At 38.2% G+C, this 18,151-nt stretch overlaps 1 protein-coding gene across 1 annotated transcript; it reads right to left on the bottom strand.

The window, feature by feature from the left end:
* Nucleotides 1-437: 437 nt before the first annotated feature.
* LOC112558811 (xanthine dehydrogenase-like) lies at nt 438-17,521 on the bottom strand. Its single transcript, XM_025229497.1, is given in 35 exon segments — nt 438-1,498; nt 1,686-1,793; nt 2,401-2,496; nt 3,244-3,375; nt 3,664-3,796; nt 4,226-4,354; nt 4,826-4,935; nt 4,938-4,983; nt 5,232-5,345; nt 5,757-5,866; nt 6,509-6,589; nt 6,940-7,054; nt 7,167-7,245; nt 8,057-8,161; nt 8,588-8,780; nt 9,162-9,310; nt 9,826-9,883; nt 10,123-10,234; nt 10,566-10,688; nt 10,943-11,101; nt 11,327-11,427; nt 11,982-12,048; nt 12,360-12,470; nt 12,591-12,739; nt 12,934-13,036; nt 13,201-13,347; nt 13,786-13,865; nt 14,185-14,416; nt 14,738-14,820; nt 15,285-15,361; nt 15,536-15,696; nt 16,159-16,328; nt 16,875-17,014; nt 17,221-17,297; nt 17,459-17,521. Coding segments are annotated over 34 exon segments (3,894 nt in total). The 5' UTR covers nt 17,268-17,297; nt 17,459-17,521; the 3' UTR covers nt 438-1,424.
* Between the last annotated feature and the right edge of the window lie 630 nt (nt 17,522-18,151).

Below are 18,151 nucleotides of genomic sequence, written 5' to 3'. Positions count from 1 at the left end.
GGTCAGAAACTAGGACGAGGCTGTTGTGTGTCCAGGACATTTTCTACTCTCTGAGTGTAGGAAGATGATTTTGACTGTCTGCCTTTTCATCGTGCATCTCGGTGGTAGACAACGATTTCATTTTTATTTAGGCATTGCCCTGGGTTTCATTCGTCATCTCTGACATTATCTTCCTTCGTTCACATGTGTCATCTCGATGGCTAGCTCTTGGGAGTAGCACAATCTCTTTTGTAAAAGTCTTGAATTAGCTTGACTCTTGCTTCTATTGCGTGGTTTTTATGCTTTAGCACCCGACTAATGTGTTCCTGGTTACATCTGACCATTTCCTTGTTTATTTAACTGTCAGTCTGATGACGTGGAATTTCTCGTAAGGGAAGTAGTCGGAGCGATCATGTATGCATATAAAACAAACAAAGCCATGATATTCCTCTAAATGAACCTTTGTTTATTTCATTAGAAAATTTGTGAAATTCATAAATATATATAAATTGTGCATTAAAGACACCCAGCTTTACATCAAATTCAATTCAATTTATTCAAGAAAAAGAAATTACTAATGGAAAATTATAAAGAAAAGGAAATAATACATTAAAAGATAAAATTATTAATCGATTTTAAAAAGTTATTAAAAAAAACATTTTTTTGTAAAGAACATTTCCATCACCATATGTTTCCCAGAAAACAGTAAAACCTTAGCCAATAAAGCTAATAAAATAGCATAACACTGGAAGTGTGGTCTTCGATGCTGTTCTTAATGACCAAGGTAAAGATACCGGGAATTAAGTACAGGAATTACATTTTGAAAGCTACTTTAAATTCTCAGTATATATTTTTTCGGTTAAAATATAGCTGGAAAAAATACAAAGGTAAGGGTGTATCCTTCACTGGCTTCAATCACAAGTGAAAACAATAACTCTTTTAAAATAATTCTGTAAACCGCAATCTGTTTCCATGTAGTTATTTATATTCTTTCATTTATAAAATGTATTAAGATTTTTAACAATTATAATTCCAAACACAGAATCTAAGAATAATATTATTTTCAGAACTGAAGCAAAAATATTAAACGAAGTTTTTCCGTATAGTTAAGTGAATTCGTGTGCTGTGTTATTACAATCGTTGGACACGTAGCACGCATTTGGTTAAACATATCAGGAATAAAATGTGAATCCTTTTCCAGGATAATCATGACAATTACTTTGTAATCTTTTCTCTACGAACAGCAGTGTGGTACTCTACATGTTACTGAGAGAATAACTCTTTCAGTCTTCAGACAATAATGCATTGTTGTTGTAAAATACATCTCACACCTCGAACATAAAGTCTTCGTTGACATAATCGTGACAGACGTGTCCCACCGTAGTCAGCTCCCTCCATGTTACACATGCACGTGCAATTAATTCTTTAAACTTTCAGAGAGACGATCAGTTTCCAAAGGTGAGCTGTTCAGGTTTTACCTGGCAGGCTGTCTGGACATGTTGCACCAGCGCAGGTGAATCTGAAAGACAATACATAAGGTTAGCCATAGTGTTGGGTTCACAACTTATGAACAAGACTTTCAGGTTCGTTTTCTTCCAAGTCACCGTGATGCTTCCTATATACACTATTTAAAATATTTTCTACAGTTTGTACAGAGGGTGAATATTCCAGAATTTCTATCTGTTGTTTTGAATGTAGTGACATACTGAGTGTGAAGTAGGTGTCCTGGCCGATCTCGGCACGTGCAGCCTCCACGGCGTGCTTGATGGCGAAGACAGCGACACTACTGAGGGGAACTGTAGGCTCGCCGGTGGCTGTGAGACACATCAGCAGGTTGCAGATGAGTCAAGACAATATTGGGCAAGAGATACAACATCAGTGTCAAAAGAACCAACCACATGCTTGAAAATGTAAATGACAAATAGAAGAATACAGAACTGGCTAAATATTGAGAAAACAATAAAACAGAGATTATAATAAGTTTTCTTTACTAAAAGAAATGAGTTTTTAAAAATTCTGAAGCGATACGCACGAAGCGTTATCTTTGTGATGTGAAGGTCGAAAGTAGGGCTCAAAGAAGCATGTGATACATTTACAACATTATGAATACTTTAACCCCACACCCTGTGGGTGCTATAAAACCCAGAAGTAATTAATGTATACCAGTAAACCCAGTAAAACATTACTCAGTACCTCAATTTTTATATACGACATTAGTATAATTCCCTCCTCATTATTTTTTGTTTGTCCCTATTGCTTACTTAAATTGCCGGCCATCAAAACCATGTAAACTCGAGAGTGTTGCAAAGCTTTAAAACAACGAAGGCAAGTAATAAAAGAACTAGTTTCAATATTAGTAAACTATGGATATCTTAAGCAATAAAGGTTGACATATAGAATATTGAAGCTGTCTTTGTCTACCTTTAGAACGAAGAACTCCTAAGGGATTGGGTGCGTTTCTCAGGAAGCTCACTCGGAAGTCTACAGGCAGGTCCTTAGGTAAGGTGGCTTGTACTCCTGCAACGTCCAGCAGATTAGGATCCAATAGCTAACCGTCATACTTTTTTTCTGCTTTTATTTGACACACTTCGATTTTTTAATTATTTGGAAGGTTTCTGCAACGCTTAGTGGTTTATTGTTTTTGAAAATGAATGATGGGGTCCTAGAAGAATCCATTAATAAAATATTTGAGTACACAAGGTATGTTTCCTTGTGTGTGTCAGTGTGTGGCCATGGAATTTATTTGTACAAGCTTGTGTGTGGTGTTACAGGGTCTTACAAACTTCAGGATTATCGTCTTTTGCACTATAAATAACCAGAGAGGCTGTTCTTCACATATCATTGACTGTGTTCTGATGCAGTTGCTATTGTCATGTCAGAAATTATCTCGTGCCCTGTTTGTGAACTCTTCCGCAGGAACACTCGTAGGACCTAACCACAATGATGATATCCACTGCTTTTCTTTTAAATACTCAAATAAGTGTCTTTTCGGTATACAATTTTCTACAGTCCAAGACTGACCCAAGTTCCGTCAGTGAGAAGGGCTCCGGTTGTGGGGTTGGTACTTGCTTTCCTCCAGCAGGTGACATCCTAGACCCAACATAAAGCCGCCCTCCATCTGGCCAATGTCTATTTCGGGACTCAAACTAAACAACAGATTAAAACGACTGTTAGTTAATTCTGCTACATAACAGTAAAAAAAGTATCTTCTTCATCAAGACTTTGGTTTTATTGCGCCATATAGAGTGCCACATGAACTCTGACCTTTCTCCGCAGTCGTACAAGATGTCCACGCGGTTGAGCTGTGACTGGCCTGTGAGTACGTCCAGCTCAGCCTCCGCCACGGCAGCTGTGTAGACGCTGTAATGGCTGTGGTATTCGCTGAATGGGTTCGTGCTGCAGAACAGACAGACTGATGTTAATGAACTAAATATTCGACAACTCACTTCACAATGTGATATCCGACTCCATTTTTATGTCTTTTTAACATATAATTTTCAGTGAAAGAAAAAGTAAAAATCGACAAATGCTTTTATTAATTAATTTAACTTTTGTGGACATTGCATGTTGAGCCTTGCGATCCAGAAATTGATATTTAAAGATGACAGTGATCTAATCAGTAGTGTTTAATACAATAATCTGTTTAGTAGTATTCACTACAATCATCTATTCAGTTGTATTTACTAGGCATGTGGGCTGAAAGGTCGATTCCACTGCGGTAACACTCGCTAACAATGTCCTTCCATGGCGCTGTCGGCATCCTCATCCGAACTGGCGCCATGTTCGCCTTGATTGTCTGACAACACTGGATGACTCCCTGCAATAAGACAATAACAGTTACTGGTGAATACAACTTGTCACTAAGTTAAGATGAAACACAAACAAATAATGTCTTACAAACATCTGTCACCAATTCACGTGTAGCACACAATGTATGGCAGTGTTCTCAGTGGTACTCGGCTTACCATTGGTCTGTTTTAGTGTATTATTTGTTCAGCGTCTGTCAAATCAAACTGGTGATCAAGTACATTTATTTTAATAAAATTTTAACATCCACATCATTTGTCAAGTTTTAGGAGGGCTTTCCAGCCGACACCTTAAAACACCCATAATGAACAAGTATGCAGCTAGAAATCTGAAAGAAAATACATTTGTTGAAAAAGTGCGAACTAAATGTATCGTGTATTTATATAAAATGATTTTACATATATAAAGATAATATATATGGTGATAAAGAGAGACTGACCATACAGCACAGTTCACTGCCTGTGGAACCTGCGGTTAAGGATGAGTTGGCGTTGGCAGTAGAAGGAATTTTTTTGACACGGATCAGTGACATTGGTACACCCAGCTCATAGGCGCACACCTGTGCCACCTGCACATTTATATCCCGGATGTACAACAGACAACATCAAATTAAGTTCATGGTGTAAAGTAACCACGTTGAACTTTGTCTTCGTAAGTCGACTGTTGTGTGAGGTCGTAGCAGTGGACAAAAACTGACCTCAAGGATCACCTCATACCACAATGATTTCCCCGTGGTCCGAAGGTATAATGTCAGGAACTTTCCTGAAGTCTACAGCTCTAATTACATCCGAACATAACTTAAATGTAATCTTGAATCTCTAGTGACATAACGAGTGGCTTGAACGTGTAACAGTTTTGTGCTCCTTTCACATCACGGAATCAACCGTAAATTATAAATATTGTACCTGATTATTTGCTTCCAAAGAATTACATTCTGCAGTCTGCCAGTGTCCATAAGTTCAGAAAAATTCTTAAACACTAATAAATAAATAAATAAAATAAATAAATAAATAAAGAAAGAAACACTTGGTCTGCTTGCCTTTGTGTTGATTCCCTGTCCCATGTCGATGCCGCCATGCTCGATTGCTACAGAGCCGTCAGAGTTGTAGATGGCCACAAGGACACTGAAATGACCACCCCACCCTATCCATATCTTGTGGGGACCAGAGAGATGCCACGCTTTCTCCAACGGTTTGCCTGAAACACGAATGTAGGTGAGTACCACGATACACCATCTTCATCAATAGAGGTCTCACCGTCGGATCCAGTCACTCTACAGACTGTATACTCCTTATGAGACTATATCATCATCATCATCATGGTGAAGCAGCCTTCTAGGCTTACAGCCATTCATCTTACGAAAAGACTGAGACGGGGTCGCATCGGGTGCAATCCTAGTCATAAAATAAGTAAATAAAAGACATGTTGTTTTATCTTTCTGTTACCTGATTGAACTCGGCCACCTGGCGTTTACGGGCTTCAAAATCTGAAGATGTCTCTAACTGGGAAACAACCTCTCCGATGTTACAGTTCTCCAGTTTTGAGCCATTGAGAGTAAACTGTTACAGCCAAAAATTTCGTCAACATTTTTTATTTTACATACTGCCATCTTCATTGTGACAGACATGCATACTACGAACGAAAACTCGGCGCCTAAAACAATACAGTTGTTACTCAATGAATTAGTTACACTAAATACTGACAAAAAGGAAAAAAATGCGATACGGCATTTTAAATTAATATTGTTGAAAATACACAAGCATTGAAAGATAAAAGTGCTTTTTGTAGTCTGCTTTGAGACCTGCGCATAGCACTTAAACGCTCCAGTAAGATTATTAAAAATATTTCTTTATTTCTTTATTTTTACACTATTATTCCTTTTTTTGTTCGCGTGTTTGTTACTTGCTCTTTGAACGAATCAGGTGACTGGCCAAAATACTTTTAAGTACTAGAAGAATGGATTATATTACCTGTCCTTCTTGATAAAGATTGAGTTTTCGGATTTCCGTGGGATCTTTATTGAGCGTTTTCGCAATGTGCTCCATTACTGTCTCGATCACGAAATGAGACGGCACACCCTCTGTGTCAGTCATCGTCGGGAATTCAAACACAAGAATTCAATGAAAAGAACTATATGTAAGTAGATAGAGATTATTTTTGTAGTAGTTTTTTTTTAGTTATAGTGTCCTTTTTATTCTTCAAGTAAGGTATGACTCTTACAATAGTCTACATTCATTTACGTTCCTCCAAATTAAAATATTGTATTTTAGTAGTAATCAAGTGTCATTCCGACAGTCATTAAATCATTTTGCATTTAAAGAAATTGAGAAGTACATTTAAAGCCAATTTGTAATTTTTTAGAAAGGAGAGGAGCAAAAAAAAAATTAAATAAATAAAAATAATAATAAAAAAGGGAGAGCACCAAATGGACTGAAGAGATAAAAGATATTGCATCGCAGTTGATAAAAGTAAACTGTCACATAGACCAGACTATTACAACATTAAATTCCCTCATTATGTTCTCCAACCACGTAAATTTTTTTTTCCAACGAGGTGATATTTTAAAAATAAAAGATAATGTATTTATTTTTGTGACTTTTTCATAGATTAATGTACCAATACATAGCTGTGAAAGTTTTCAGTAAAATAGAACCACAGCATAAAAAAATCGTACTTAATAACTAACCCTAAAAAAACAATAAAAAACCACACTTCTACATACGTGGTGATCTGCAGGCGGTGTTGGTTGCTTTGTTTGTTTTTACAGTCATTGTCGTAAGGTTCCAGTTTGGACAAAAATAAGCTAAAAAAGATCAAAAGGTGAATAGTTGAGGACAAACGACGAACGGAGATAATTTTGTAGAAAGGTAATCTTACATTGCACACAAAATAATAGAGTGCAATAGTCAAAAGGTAAAAACTGTTTACAGATATTATTGTTCATTCACTTCTTACAGCTACATCTTTGCAAACTACTCGCGAAAAGTGTCTAGTAAACAAAGGTCATGCAAAACTTTCACGGTTGTCGATGAAAGTCTGTTTAATATTAAGAGGATGATAAGATGACAATCTATGGGAATTAAAACTTGTTCGCTTGCACGAGAGTGCAGAAATAATTGATGTTAATGAGATCAGCTCAGATAAATGTCTCACAGCTGTCGATGAAGTTTATAAGGCGAGACAGAGACCCGTCAGAGTCACTGTGACCACAGTCATGATAGTAGGTGACTTTGAGTCCGTTCAGCTTGCCTTCCTCTGTGAACCCTACCTACAAGGTGAATGAAAGAACAAAAGAGATGTGTGATACATCATATATTTCCACATTCTTTGCATGAAGTTTAAAAGAGGAGACCGTCTACAGACCAGTGAACACGCCTCACCTCATACTCTGCAATCACCGGGTGGCGTTTGCCCAGCGACTTCATGTTTGTGTGCAGGTCCATGACCAAGCGCACTGGCCTGGAGAAAGAAGCCAAGTGTCAATATTATTATTATCACACGAAGCAGTGTAAATAAGTGTTGGTGGCGGAGAAAACAATGAGAGACTTTGAGGCTTTTATTAACAACAGCGACTGGTGCAGCGCAGCACACAACATGTGACAGCTTGTAGACATAATGTTTAATAATACTGACAGGTGAACACAAAATAGCGATGTGACGAGACTGATACAACCAACGAGCTGTGAATTTAAATATAACTTTGTTTACTATTTGTAAACCTATTTTTGTTGATTTGTACACTCTGACGTCATCACAGGCTAGGACCTGGCGGTAGTTTCTAGTGCTCATGAGTCGAATCCGTTTGCCATTTTTTACTAAAACCAAATAAAAACCCGTTTGACGCTTTGTTTCTAGGTCCAGATAAGATCAGGGATGATGAAAGATGTGTATCTTGTGTATGGAGTTAAATCTTTTTGCTCGCATGTTTGGATTTAACTTCTTCTAATGAGATAAATGCGTGAATCTGACAATAATTCTGCACTCTGGTAACTGTCTAAGTCTGTCATATATAAAATATTCACAGGTGTCTGCGTGTGTATGTATGCATACTCTGGAAGGCCCTACAGGCCATCAGTCCGTACTCAAAATAAGAACACTCGCACAAAAGTGACCACAGACTGACATAAAAATGTGCTAAAGAATTAGTATTAAAATATAGTATTTCTAAATGCATAAGAGTATATAAGATTCTATATAGATATAGAAGGAAAAACTGAAATCGTATTCATGATGCTTGCCGTAAAGTAAGCTGTGAAACTGTTTTACTTACCTTTGCATGATGTAGGCAGCCAGTGCACACGCCCCAGATACAAGGTGGTTGCGAGTGATCTTCCCCCCAAAAGCTCCACCTAAGCGTTCGACCTCCAGGTTCACGCTAAAATTAAAACAAAAATGATCCTGTTTTGATGACATAGCTGAATAAGCCATACGAACATGGTAAATATTTGAATATACATTAGATGCCAATGTGTCCTGAGGTCTTGTGGCTGTAATGGCAGAAACCATAAATGGTTCACCGTGTCTACAGTAAAGCAAATTCCTATTTACATGTATGTGAGAGAAGGTGTAGGTGTGCGTGTGTGTTGAATGTCTTGTATCGGTATGTCTGGCAATTATGTTGTTTTATGCTCATATTATCTTTGTATTTGTGGTTGGGCTTGTGACCGAAAGAAAAAGTTCTGTCATGGAATTCCTCGGTACAGACAATAAAGTTTAATTTGATTTGATTTTAGATAGCAGTCTCCAGTAATCTGGTACAATGGAGACTACCAATGACTTCTTTAAAAAAAAGCAACCTCACCTGCTCACTGGGATGTTGAGGACCAGTGATACCACACTCACGATGGAATCCACCCACTGGGTTGTCGCCCGCACGTCCATGCCCCCCGTGTCGTTGGGGGCACACCTGCTGCTCTGTGACTCCAGGTAGAAGTGGTACTGGTCTCCTATTTCCACAGACCCAGGGAGACGGTGAGGGGACTGGGCTATGGCCGCTGAGAAACACAAGAACATTGTGAAGCAGTACAGATCGTTATAGCACTGAAACACTACAAGAAAAACGTGTTATTAAGAGTATTTGTTAGAATTTTATTGTGTGCACGAGAGTTGCATTTATTACATAGAGCCAAAGAAACCCGAAACAGCAACAACACAAACATCTACATGAGGTCAACGAATTCTTGGCTCAGAACTTGAAGCCCCCCCAAAAAAAAACCCACATAAATTTGCAGTGAAAACAACTATTTTATTTCAAACGTTTCAGTAAATTATCAGCTTCATGGACATCGGGTATTTCTTATTACATCTGCATTGTGGTAATAAAAATGGACTCCCTAAGCAGTTAACAAAAAAAAAAAATGGGATACAAGACTTACAGTCTGGGTCCCTCTGATGACAGGATCCGTCTGGCGAGGAAAGAACGATTTCTGGTTGATGGCCGTCCTGAGGTCCAACAACGGAGGCTGGACATTCTTGTAGGTCACCCTGACCATGGAGGCAGCTGTGCTTGCCATCTGAGGGTCGTCTGTCGCGAAGGAGGGTTAATGACTTTTGACACGTCGTTCAAATATTGTGTTTAAATAAGTTCTTGATATCTCAGCTCATGTAGTTAACAATAGTAAGTTCTACGAGTTATGCAGGCCTTCTCGAGACTTCGAGCAAAAGTTTCTTTTAAGTTTTTTATAACAAGGTACAAAGAGAAAAATCTTTTGCGCATGATTCGTTTTACATAACAAAACGTATTTCAATGTTGCGTGCAGTCTGAGAAAACTCTTGTGCAAATGCTTCTAGTTCAGATTGCCACCAACGCATGCCATCCTAAATAAAAGAATTCTACATTATCGCTAAAATGAATGTAAAATTAGAAACGAATATCCTCAAAAGAACCGAAGAAATGCAGTGTGTAAAAAAAATAGTAAAACAAGTTGTAGAATTCTGTACCCTATTTAAAAAGAATTCAAAAGTCAGCGTCAAGCATAAAATGCCAACACCTTTAAACTGTCAACTGCAAGAGTAGTGACATTTGTTTAAAAACCTGACCTGCAACGATGATGCCAATGGGCTGGCCAGCATACTCCACGCGACCACTTGAGAGAATCTAACACAGAAAGGAAGCTGGACATGACACTTTCAAACAGAATAGATGTTACTAAAATAAATCATATTCCAGAAAATCTGGTGTCTAATGATGACAATCATAGATATTTTGTTTTTGTTAGTGTTATCTTGGGATCTCGTTTTTTTATCTTTCATTTCTCTAAATTATTAACTTCTTTTCAACATTGAACTCGAAAATCAAAGTCTCGGTCTTCTATTAATAAAAATCTAGTAACAGACAAACACTCAGTGCGTTTACCTCTTCTGAAGCTCGACTACCAGGAGAAAAATTATTTTGTCCCCCAGCTGGAAAGTCAGAAGCTTGGATGAACCGGAGTACCCCTGGTAAAGACTGAAAAAATTTACGGGCAGTGCATCAAAATGAACTCTTTTTATTTTCGAAGAGGAGTTTTCGACTAGTGAATGAAGACAACATCAAGAAAAAGCTAGCGGTTGCACATCCACAAGTCTAACACTAATTTATTAATATTACCTATTTCAATTGAAGTAATCTTACCATGTAAAGCGTACACTGCAACTAAATATTTCCATACACTGTGCGTGATTAAGACAATACATTTATGAGGACAGCAATACAGACCGCAGGATGATCATCATGTAAAGGATGTAGCCGATGGGGAAAAGGCAATCTTAATTGTTTCTCTGTCTGTAAGCTAGTTTACCAGCGCCAGTTGGGCATCCATGGATGCGATCTCAGCGTTCCCTTGTGTGCTGAGGACGAAGGCAGCGTGCAGCTCGCCAGGCTCCAGCGGAACATCATCCAAGTACCGAGACATTCCAGAAACCTGGGGACACAGGATGACGATGATGATGATGATGATGATGATGATGATGATGATGATGATTACAGAGAGATGTTTAAGTTACGTAATAATCTGTGTGTGTGTGGATCTGTATATAATTACAGATGTAATCGTTGAAAATACAAAATATGAGATGGACAAATAAATTATTTTCCGTAGAGGAAAACACAAATTTTCGTGATGAAACATTTCTTGACTGCGTCTGACGAAAAATAAATGTACAAACAATCTATTACCATGTAGTCGGCGTCGATGGAAGCCATGGCCTGGTTGAGAGGCCATTCCTCCTGCCGGGTGTCATAGGAGTGCGTTGCTGACGACACTGGGCGCACCAGACTGACCCCTCCACTGCGGTACCTCTGAGCCACCTTGTCTCCACACACGTCCAGCACGTACTGAGGACCAGACAGGTTTTACAAACAGACAATAAATATACAAAGTGCACAGAAAATGAGGCTATATATGAATAAAGTGGAAACAAACTGTTTGTGCTGACAGTGTTCAGTGTTTTGACTTAAGGTTGGAGTCAAGGCCGCCGTCTTTTACTCAGGGTTAGTGTTCCTCAGCTAGTTCTGTCATTAACACTGGTTGTGATCTTTAGAAAAATACAAATGAGATACCTTGTAGAAGAATGACATTGCAGTACTTCGCCGATAATCAGCACTGGCGAGTAGAGGGTCACTGGCAGGGGTTAGCTCCATGTTCAGCATGGAAAGTGAGTCTGCAAAAGGAAAAAATAATAATCGGAACTTATAGCGCGCACCATCGCGACCTGGATGGATCACACTCCCTGCCGACCAACAGCCAGTGAACAGTGAGGTACGTATAGACAGCACTCTGAACAACATAAAGATGAGGTACAATAGTAGAGTGAGTTGTTACACGATGGTTAGCATAACAGACAGTATTGTAATTCAGCAAAGCGCAAACATTGTAATAAACTAAATGCACAATAAAAATTTCCCTTAAGAAGCAAGAGCAATAACACTAGTAAACAGGAGGAAGAACTGTTTAAGAAATCCCAGCAGCATCGTTTAAAGGGACTTCTGATGTAAAAATAGTACTTGCTTTCCGTTGCTCATATTTACGTAACCTCAAGGATGACCTAAGGACTGTCGACAGACATGCTACTTTCGTTTTACTTGGCAATTTATTCTACCCAAGAGTGGTTTCATTATTTAAGAAAAAATACATCAGAAATACGCCGTGGACTTCTTGTATCTTCCCTTACATCGGTTTCATGGTAAAAAGTATTTATTTGTTACTGATACTCGCCTCTCAGAACTTGAGGATCACCCAGCTGCTTGCCTTCCAGAAAAGTCTCTGTATTTTCAGCACGGTTCTATTGACAAGTAATATTGTGTACATTTGTTTAATTTTTTTTCTCTGCATATTTATTTTCATTTCCGAGAGATAGTAAGGCTGATTAGTGAAGTAGTGTTTTTACAAAAATAATGTTTATTTCGTGTGCAGTTTGATTCTTACATAAAGGAAAAAAGGAAACAAATGATCGTCGTCATTAAGTTACGTTAAATAATTTTCCAGAATCAGATATTTCTTAACTGTGTGATTTCTTTACAGAAATTCATAGATATATTAGTACATATATTAGACTCGCTTCACTACAGACTCGTCTCATTCTCTCAGACTGACCAGAGTGCCGCTGATGCCCTGGAAAACGATAGTTGGTCGTTGTAGCACCGTGCAGTTGTTGGTCTTGTCAATCTTCATGTTAAACCCTGCTATCACGTGACCATGGTCAGCCTATGTGGGAGAGAAACAACAAAATATATCTGTCATTCATTAATTATAAGGAGATGTTTAGAAATTTGGAAATATTTACCATGTTAACTGGATTGTTTATGAAGAATGAAAAAATCTTGCCTGTAGTCGTTGTGAAACACGGTAAAGTCGGATGTAGTTGTTGGTGTCGGTGTAGGTTGGGAGTAAGGCTGCCTCGATGACTTTGCCCTGCATGTCCAGGCTGAGAAACTCTTTCAAGGTGCACTGGCTTCTGTTTCCGGTATCGTCGCCTGAAAGGAATAACATCAGCTCCGTAAAACACTGAAATAAGTATTCAATAATAATCGGGTTTTCTAACTTCTTGTGAATTTATTTTTGTTGAATTAGAGTCATTCTCTAGAGGTTTTTTTTGTTTACTTGTTTTGTTTATTTTTTTTTTTAAACCTACAGTGCTCGAGTAGGATGTAATCGAAAGCAGACTCACCAATCAGAAGTCTGGTACCAACAACATCCAGCATGGTGTAGATGTCAGAGAGGAACTCTGGATGTCTGTGTTTCAGCATCAGATTGCCTGCCCACGATGCCAGCTGAGATAAAGAGACAAACATTCAAGATATGATTTACTGCGTTGAATAAATAATAAATAGGTAAAAAAAAAAACGCTTTTATTCTCTGACAAGCAAGTATTGTAGGATTATTGAAGGTATATTTAGAAACTAGCATATCTCAAGTTGTAACACGTGACACGTACGTTCCTGACGCCATTGTTGGCCACTTTCTTGATGTGCTCCGCGAAGACGGCGGCGTACGGCAGTGATGCGTTGCTGCGCGCCTTGTCGCAAAGGTCGTGGATGTTGGTCAGCGTCAGGTTAGCGCCCCACACCAGCGAGGGAGTGAACTGCCACGTCACATAAACAACAACACTATAAAAGTCAACTGACAAAGTAGTCTGTGTAGCTCTAAAGGCAGCACTACTACAGTACAAACATCGAATCAACGTCTAAGAAATTTTACCCTTGAACACGAAGTTGGTTGGGTGTGGGATGTTGGGATATAGTCAATACAGAAATGGAAGACGATAATAAGCAAAGCGCTGTATAATCCACACAACAAATAGTAGACATTGTTTTTTTTGTCTAGTCTCCTACAGCTGGGGCAAGAAAATTATAACTACGATATATATATAACATACATATGGGGTGATGATTTCGGAAGCTTAGTACTGATTTTTTTTATTGTTGATACATTCGGTAGAAATATTTCTTAAGCGATTGGTTTTATGAGCTAAGTAACTTTTTCTGTTAAGCAAATATTCCTCTAATTTCCTAAATCTCACCTCAATCCTGTACAGCTCCTGAATTCCTTTGATGTCAATCAAAATATCATACATCCACGGTCCGATCTCTTTATAAACGCCTAAGAATAGGATATTGATAAAATTAGAGTAACATGTAGAAAGAACAATTTGCCGACATAGAGAAAGTTTCTCACAGTTTAAAATTGGGAGGGAGGTTAAAGGTCAGATACACATTTCTTTAAATCAGTTGCTGGATGAACAAGAGGAGATTTATACCTTTAGGCATTTCTAGAGCGCCCAACGATTAGACTTTGGTTCTGTACCATAAATGAAATTTAGACCAAAAATAAAACAAGTTTGCACGCATTATTAGATGAAAGTAATGATACTCTACTGTTCTCAAGAAGTATCATCGGGATTTGATCAAAATATGTTTACCAAAGCCAGTGTTGCCGAAGACCAGGCGGTAGTTGTCCGTGCGGTGCTGATGGAGCAGGGTGTACAGCTCTTGTAGTGTGGTGGGTTTGAACCACACAGCCCTGGCGCCCACGTTACTCAGGGAACCGCTGTCCCGTTGTCGATCACTGGAACAGCTCTTCTTGTCCCTCTTATTGTCACACTTGCCCTCGCATCTCTCGCCGGTCTTCTTGCACATCTTGGGGTTCAAATCCTTTAAAAGAACGACTTCTACTTATGTCTTTTTGTCATACTTAAATATATTAACACAATATTTCCCTTCTCTCTGGTCTTATATTGATAAAAAGCTCGCTCACAAAAGAAAATATGAGTTGACAAATTTCTTAATATAAGAGAAAGTTTTGATGTGGGTAGAAAAAAGTAAATAGTTTGAATAAACATATTTGAAACAGCTGAGGTACATTTAGCAACCGAACACATGAAATGAACATTAAAAATAAAGATGTGAAAAAAGACAATGGAGACGATTGTGCTACGAATGCTGCTGCTGATAATGATGTCAGTATTTCCATACCTCTATATCAATCATGCCGCCTTGTAGACTGGGTGGAGCGTCTGAAGCAAAAGACTTCATGGCGTCCAGGATTGGTCTGTAGCCTGTAGAGTAACACAAAGTACTGCTGTACAGTGTTGTGTAGTGAGTTCTACTAACAATAATAATATTGGAAAGTACACACATATCTTCTGTTGGACCCCTAAAACAAACTAACAGTATATAAGTTATAGCAGTTCCTATTCTACGAGTAATTTTAATTACACGATTAGAACAAAACCCTTATTTAAACGCCTACAAATTTTTGTGTCCAAAATAACTACTTCTGATTTAAACTCTCGAGGTCAGCTTTTAACAGGCAAACACTTTTAAGACTTAACGCAAACGTGACACAGTAAAAGTGTTATTTTAAGATATGACTGAAAGACAATTCATTAATAAAAACTCTTGATGAGGAATACAGTTATTATTGAAACTTTGGCAATCAAAACTTTGTAATGAGTCAACCTAGTGCAATTCAAATAAAATATACCGTTTTGATTTTGTTGTAAAAATTAATTGAACTTACCTGTGCAGCGACAAATAGAGACATCATAGGCGTCCTCAACCTGCTGCATGGTGGGTGTGGGGTTTCTCTGAAGCAAACTAACACACAATCCCCGTTGTTAAAATTAATGGGCAGGAGAAATAGTAATAAAATTAACCCAACAATTCCAAGCTTATTTTGAAGTGGCTTATTTAAAAAAATTATACGATAATCTTACCAGATTTTTGCAGCAAAGAAGTTTATTTGTCGCAGTCGTTAGCATGATTACTCACCCATACATATTCATGACTTGGGCGGGGCTACAGAAGCCACACTGAGCTCCATTGTACTTAGTCAGACGCTTTTGTATTGCATGGAGGCCAGTTCGGACATTGCCCAGTCCTTCGATGGTCGTTATCTCCCACCCGTCACACATGTACAGCTGCACTAGACACTGCGTAAAGAAAAGTTAAACTGGGGACATTAATTTTGCAGACAATTTTAGTAACTCAGTATTATGATCCTCTTGAGCAATAATATTGTCCAGCCGAAAAAAGTAAAGTCGTTGGATTTCTTGAAAATATTTTCTAGTGTTGTATTTTATGTCCAATTTTGTTGAGAATGAAGACGCACATGTGGCGGACTATCCTGCGCTCCTTCGTAGTAAACTTTCATCGTGCGACCTGTATATTCCTTGATGTTGGTCAATCACCATTTCTTCTGCATACTCCGTTCTCTTCTTTCTTCCACACATTCTTGGAGGACTGTCTTGCTGAGAACATTTACCCCTATATCGGTTTGTTGTCGATAATACAGGGTTTTCTAAATCGGACACTTAAGGACTTTAATGAGCACGCTTGTTTACATACGCAACTGCTCTTTATGTAAGTGCCTACTATATCTTTATTATACTCACCGAGTTGACGGCGTACACCTGTGACGTGGCGCTGACCGGCTCGTACAGTTTCACGGCCACCAGACACACCCCACACCCTCCTTCAATACACAGCTGCTTCGTACCCCGGGACACACCTGTCCTCCTCAGGTACTCGTTGAGGGACGTGGCGGGGTTAAACTCATCTCTTACTGCAAACCGTTTGGTAATAAACGAGATTAAATGTAGAAACTGAAATATTACTCGAGAAATAAACTCATAAGTAATAAACTTTGTCCTTGCTTTTTGTGCATACAAAATAAAGCTAGGAAATGCTTTTAAAGAAATCCCTTTTAAGAATAGGCCATGACTGGTTATCCATCCTGCTTGGATATATAGTGTCCTGTTTTTTAATACAGAAACATAATCTAAATCTAAGCTTACCTTTGTTGTTTAGATATAGTCGTGCTGTTTAGTCATAAACGTGCGTCTATCCCAGGAGCAGTTTTTAAACCAACAATTTGTTGCTAAACCTGTTGCTAGCATACAGCGGTAGCTTTTTTTCTTTTTACCAACCATGCATGTATTGTTTACCACCCGTCAGACCTGTGATGTTTACAAATAGAAGTACTTGAGTTATTGCCATTGCCATGTCTCCGCTATTAACCATCAGGTCTATTTATGTGATTTCCAACAAGTCTTCTGTCTTGTTTACTAAGAGATATTACTATGTTGTTTACAAACAGTACTAATATTACCTGTGATCTGAGTGCCATTCACTGTGAAGGTGACGCCGTCGCTAGCTCCCTGCTGTAGTCGTAGTTTCATGTAGAAGCCGCAGCTGATGCAGGTCCCCGCGTACTCCTCCTGACCTGCTGACCTTTGGGAAATGTTTTGTCTGAAACAGTTGCAGGCAGAATCTGGTGATTATAAATGTTATTATCATCAGTTTGTTTAAGTAAGGTTAATAACGATGGCACTAGCCCGCAGGCTACACTAAACAGTAGGATATTTTTGTAAATAAAATGTAAAGCAATAACATTCTTTACATCAGATGAAGGCGAATTTTAGTAGACTACAAATTTAAGATGACACATTTCTTACTTTGTGCCACACGCGGGACATAGAGTCTGATCCGTAGTCCCAGGCATCGTTTAACTTCCCGCAGACAGACGAGTCAGCTTAAAAAAAGAACAAAGTTTTGACTAAAAATTTTTGTTTGTATGTAATTTCAGGTACTTAATATACCACAATTATTTGTAGCAAGATGAAAACAGAGCTAACGTACATTTTCGAAGAAACTTCAGGACCTTCTAGCAGAATAGCAACACGTAGTCATTACCTGACAAAGTTCAACTTCTGGAACTATGTATCCAGATAAAACTCCGCTGTACGTCACCCTTTCTGCTTTTATGCAGAGAGAAATAGTAGTAGGTGTAGATATATGTGACCCACAACCACAAAATGAATCCTAACTGGAAAATATGAGATTTGTGACATAAAGTTAACATCTACTTCTATCACAAAAATGTTAAAAGAGGAATTAATTAAGCGAGTGGTGCATTAACATCTTTTTCAATCTGTAATTTCTCTTCCGAATTATTGCTATTCTGAATACAGCCGAGTCGAGAATTAATTGGAATTAAGTAAAGCTTTTTACATCAGTAAGACTTTGTTGTTGTTTTTTGTGTGTGTGTTTTGGTTTTGTTTTCTTGCCATTGTTTTGCTTTACCCAGCACTTAGTGTGAAGAAAGGGAATAAAATAAACAACTTCACTCCATTTCTGAGAATTCTTCTTTATGCAAAGTGCCACTTATTAGTTTGGCAAAGCTTGTCAGCTGACATCTTAAACTTTTGGCACATTAGTGAGGAGTTTGACATTATAAATTCTTGCATCCTTACAAAGTGGTCAAGAAAGTGAACTGGCAATTACTCTTTCTTTTCCATAACGATTCTTAAAACATTTTCTTTGGACATATAGTAGGATCCTTAGTGGTCTTGGCCACCAGTACCTTTCTTATCTACATATGCTTTC

This window comes from Pomacea canaliculata, linkage group LG3 (genome assembly GCF_003073045.1).
Source record: "Pomacea canaliculata isolate SZHN2017 linkage group LG3, ASM307304v1, whole genome shotgun sequence".
In the NCBI taxonomy this organism is placed as follows: Eukaryota; Metazoa; Mollusca; class Gastropoda; order Architaenioglossa; family Ampullariidae; genus Pomacea; species Pomacea canaliculata.
This window is presented reverse-complemented; position numbering and strand designations above follow the sequence as displayed.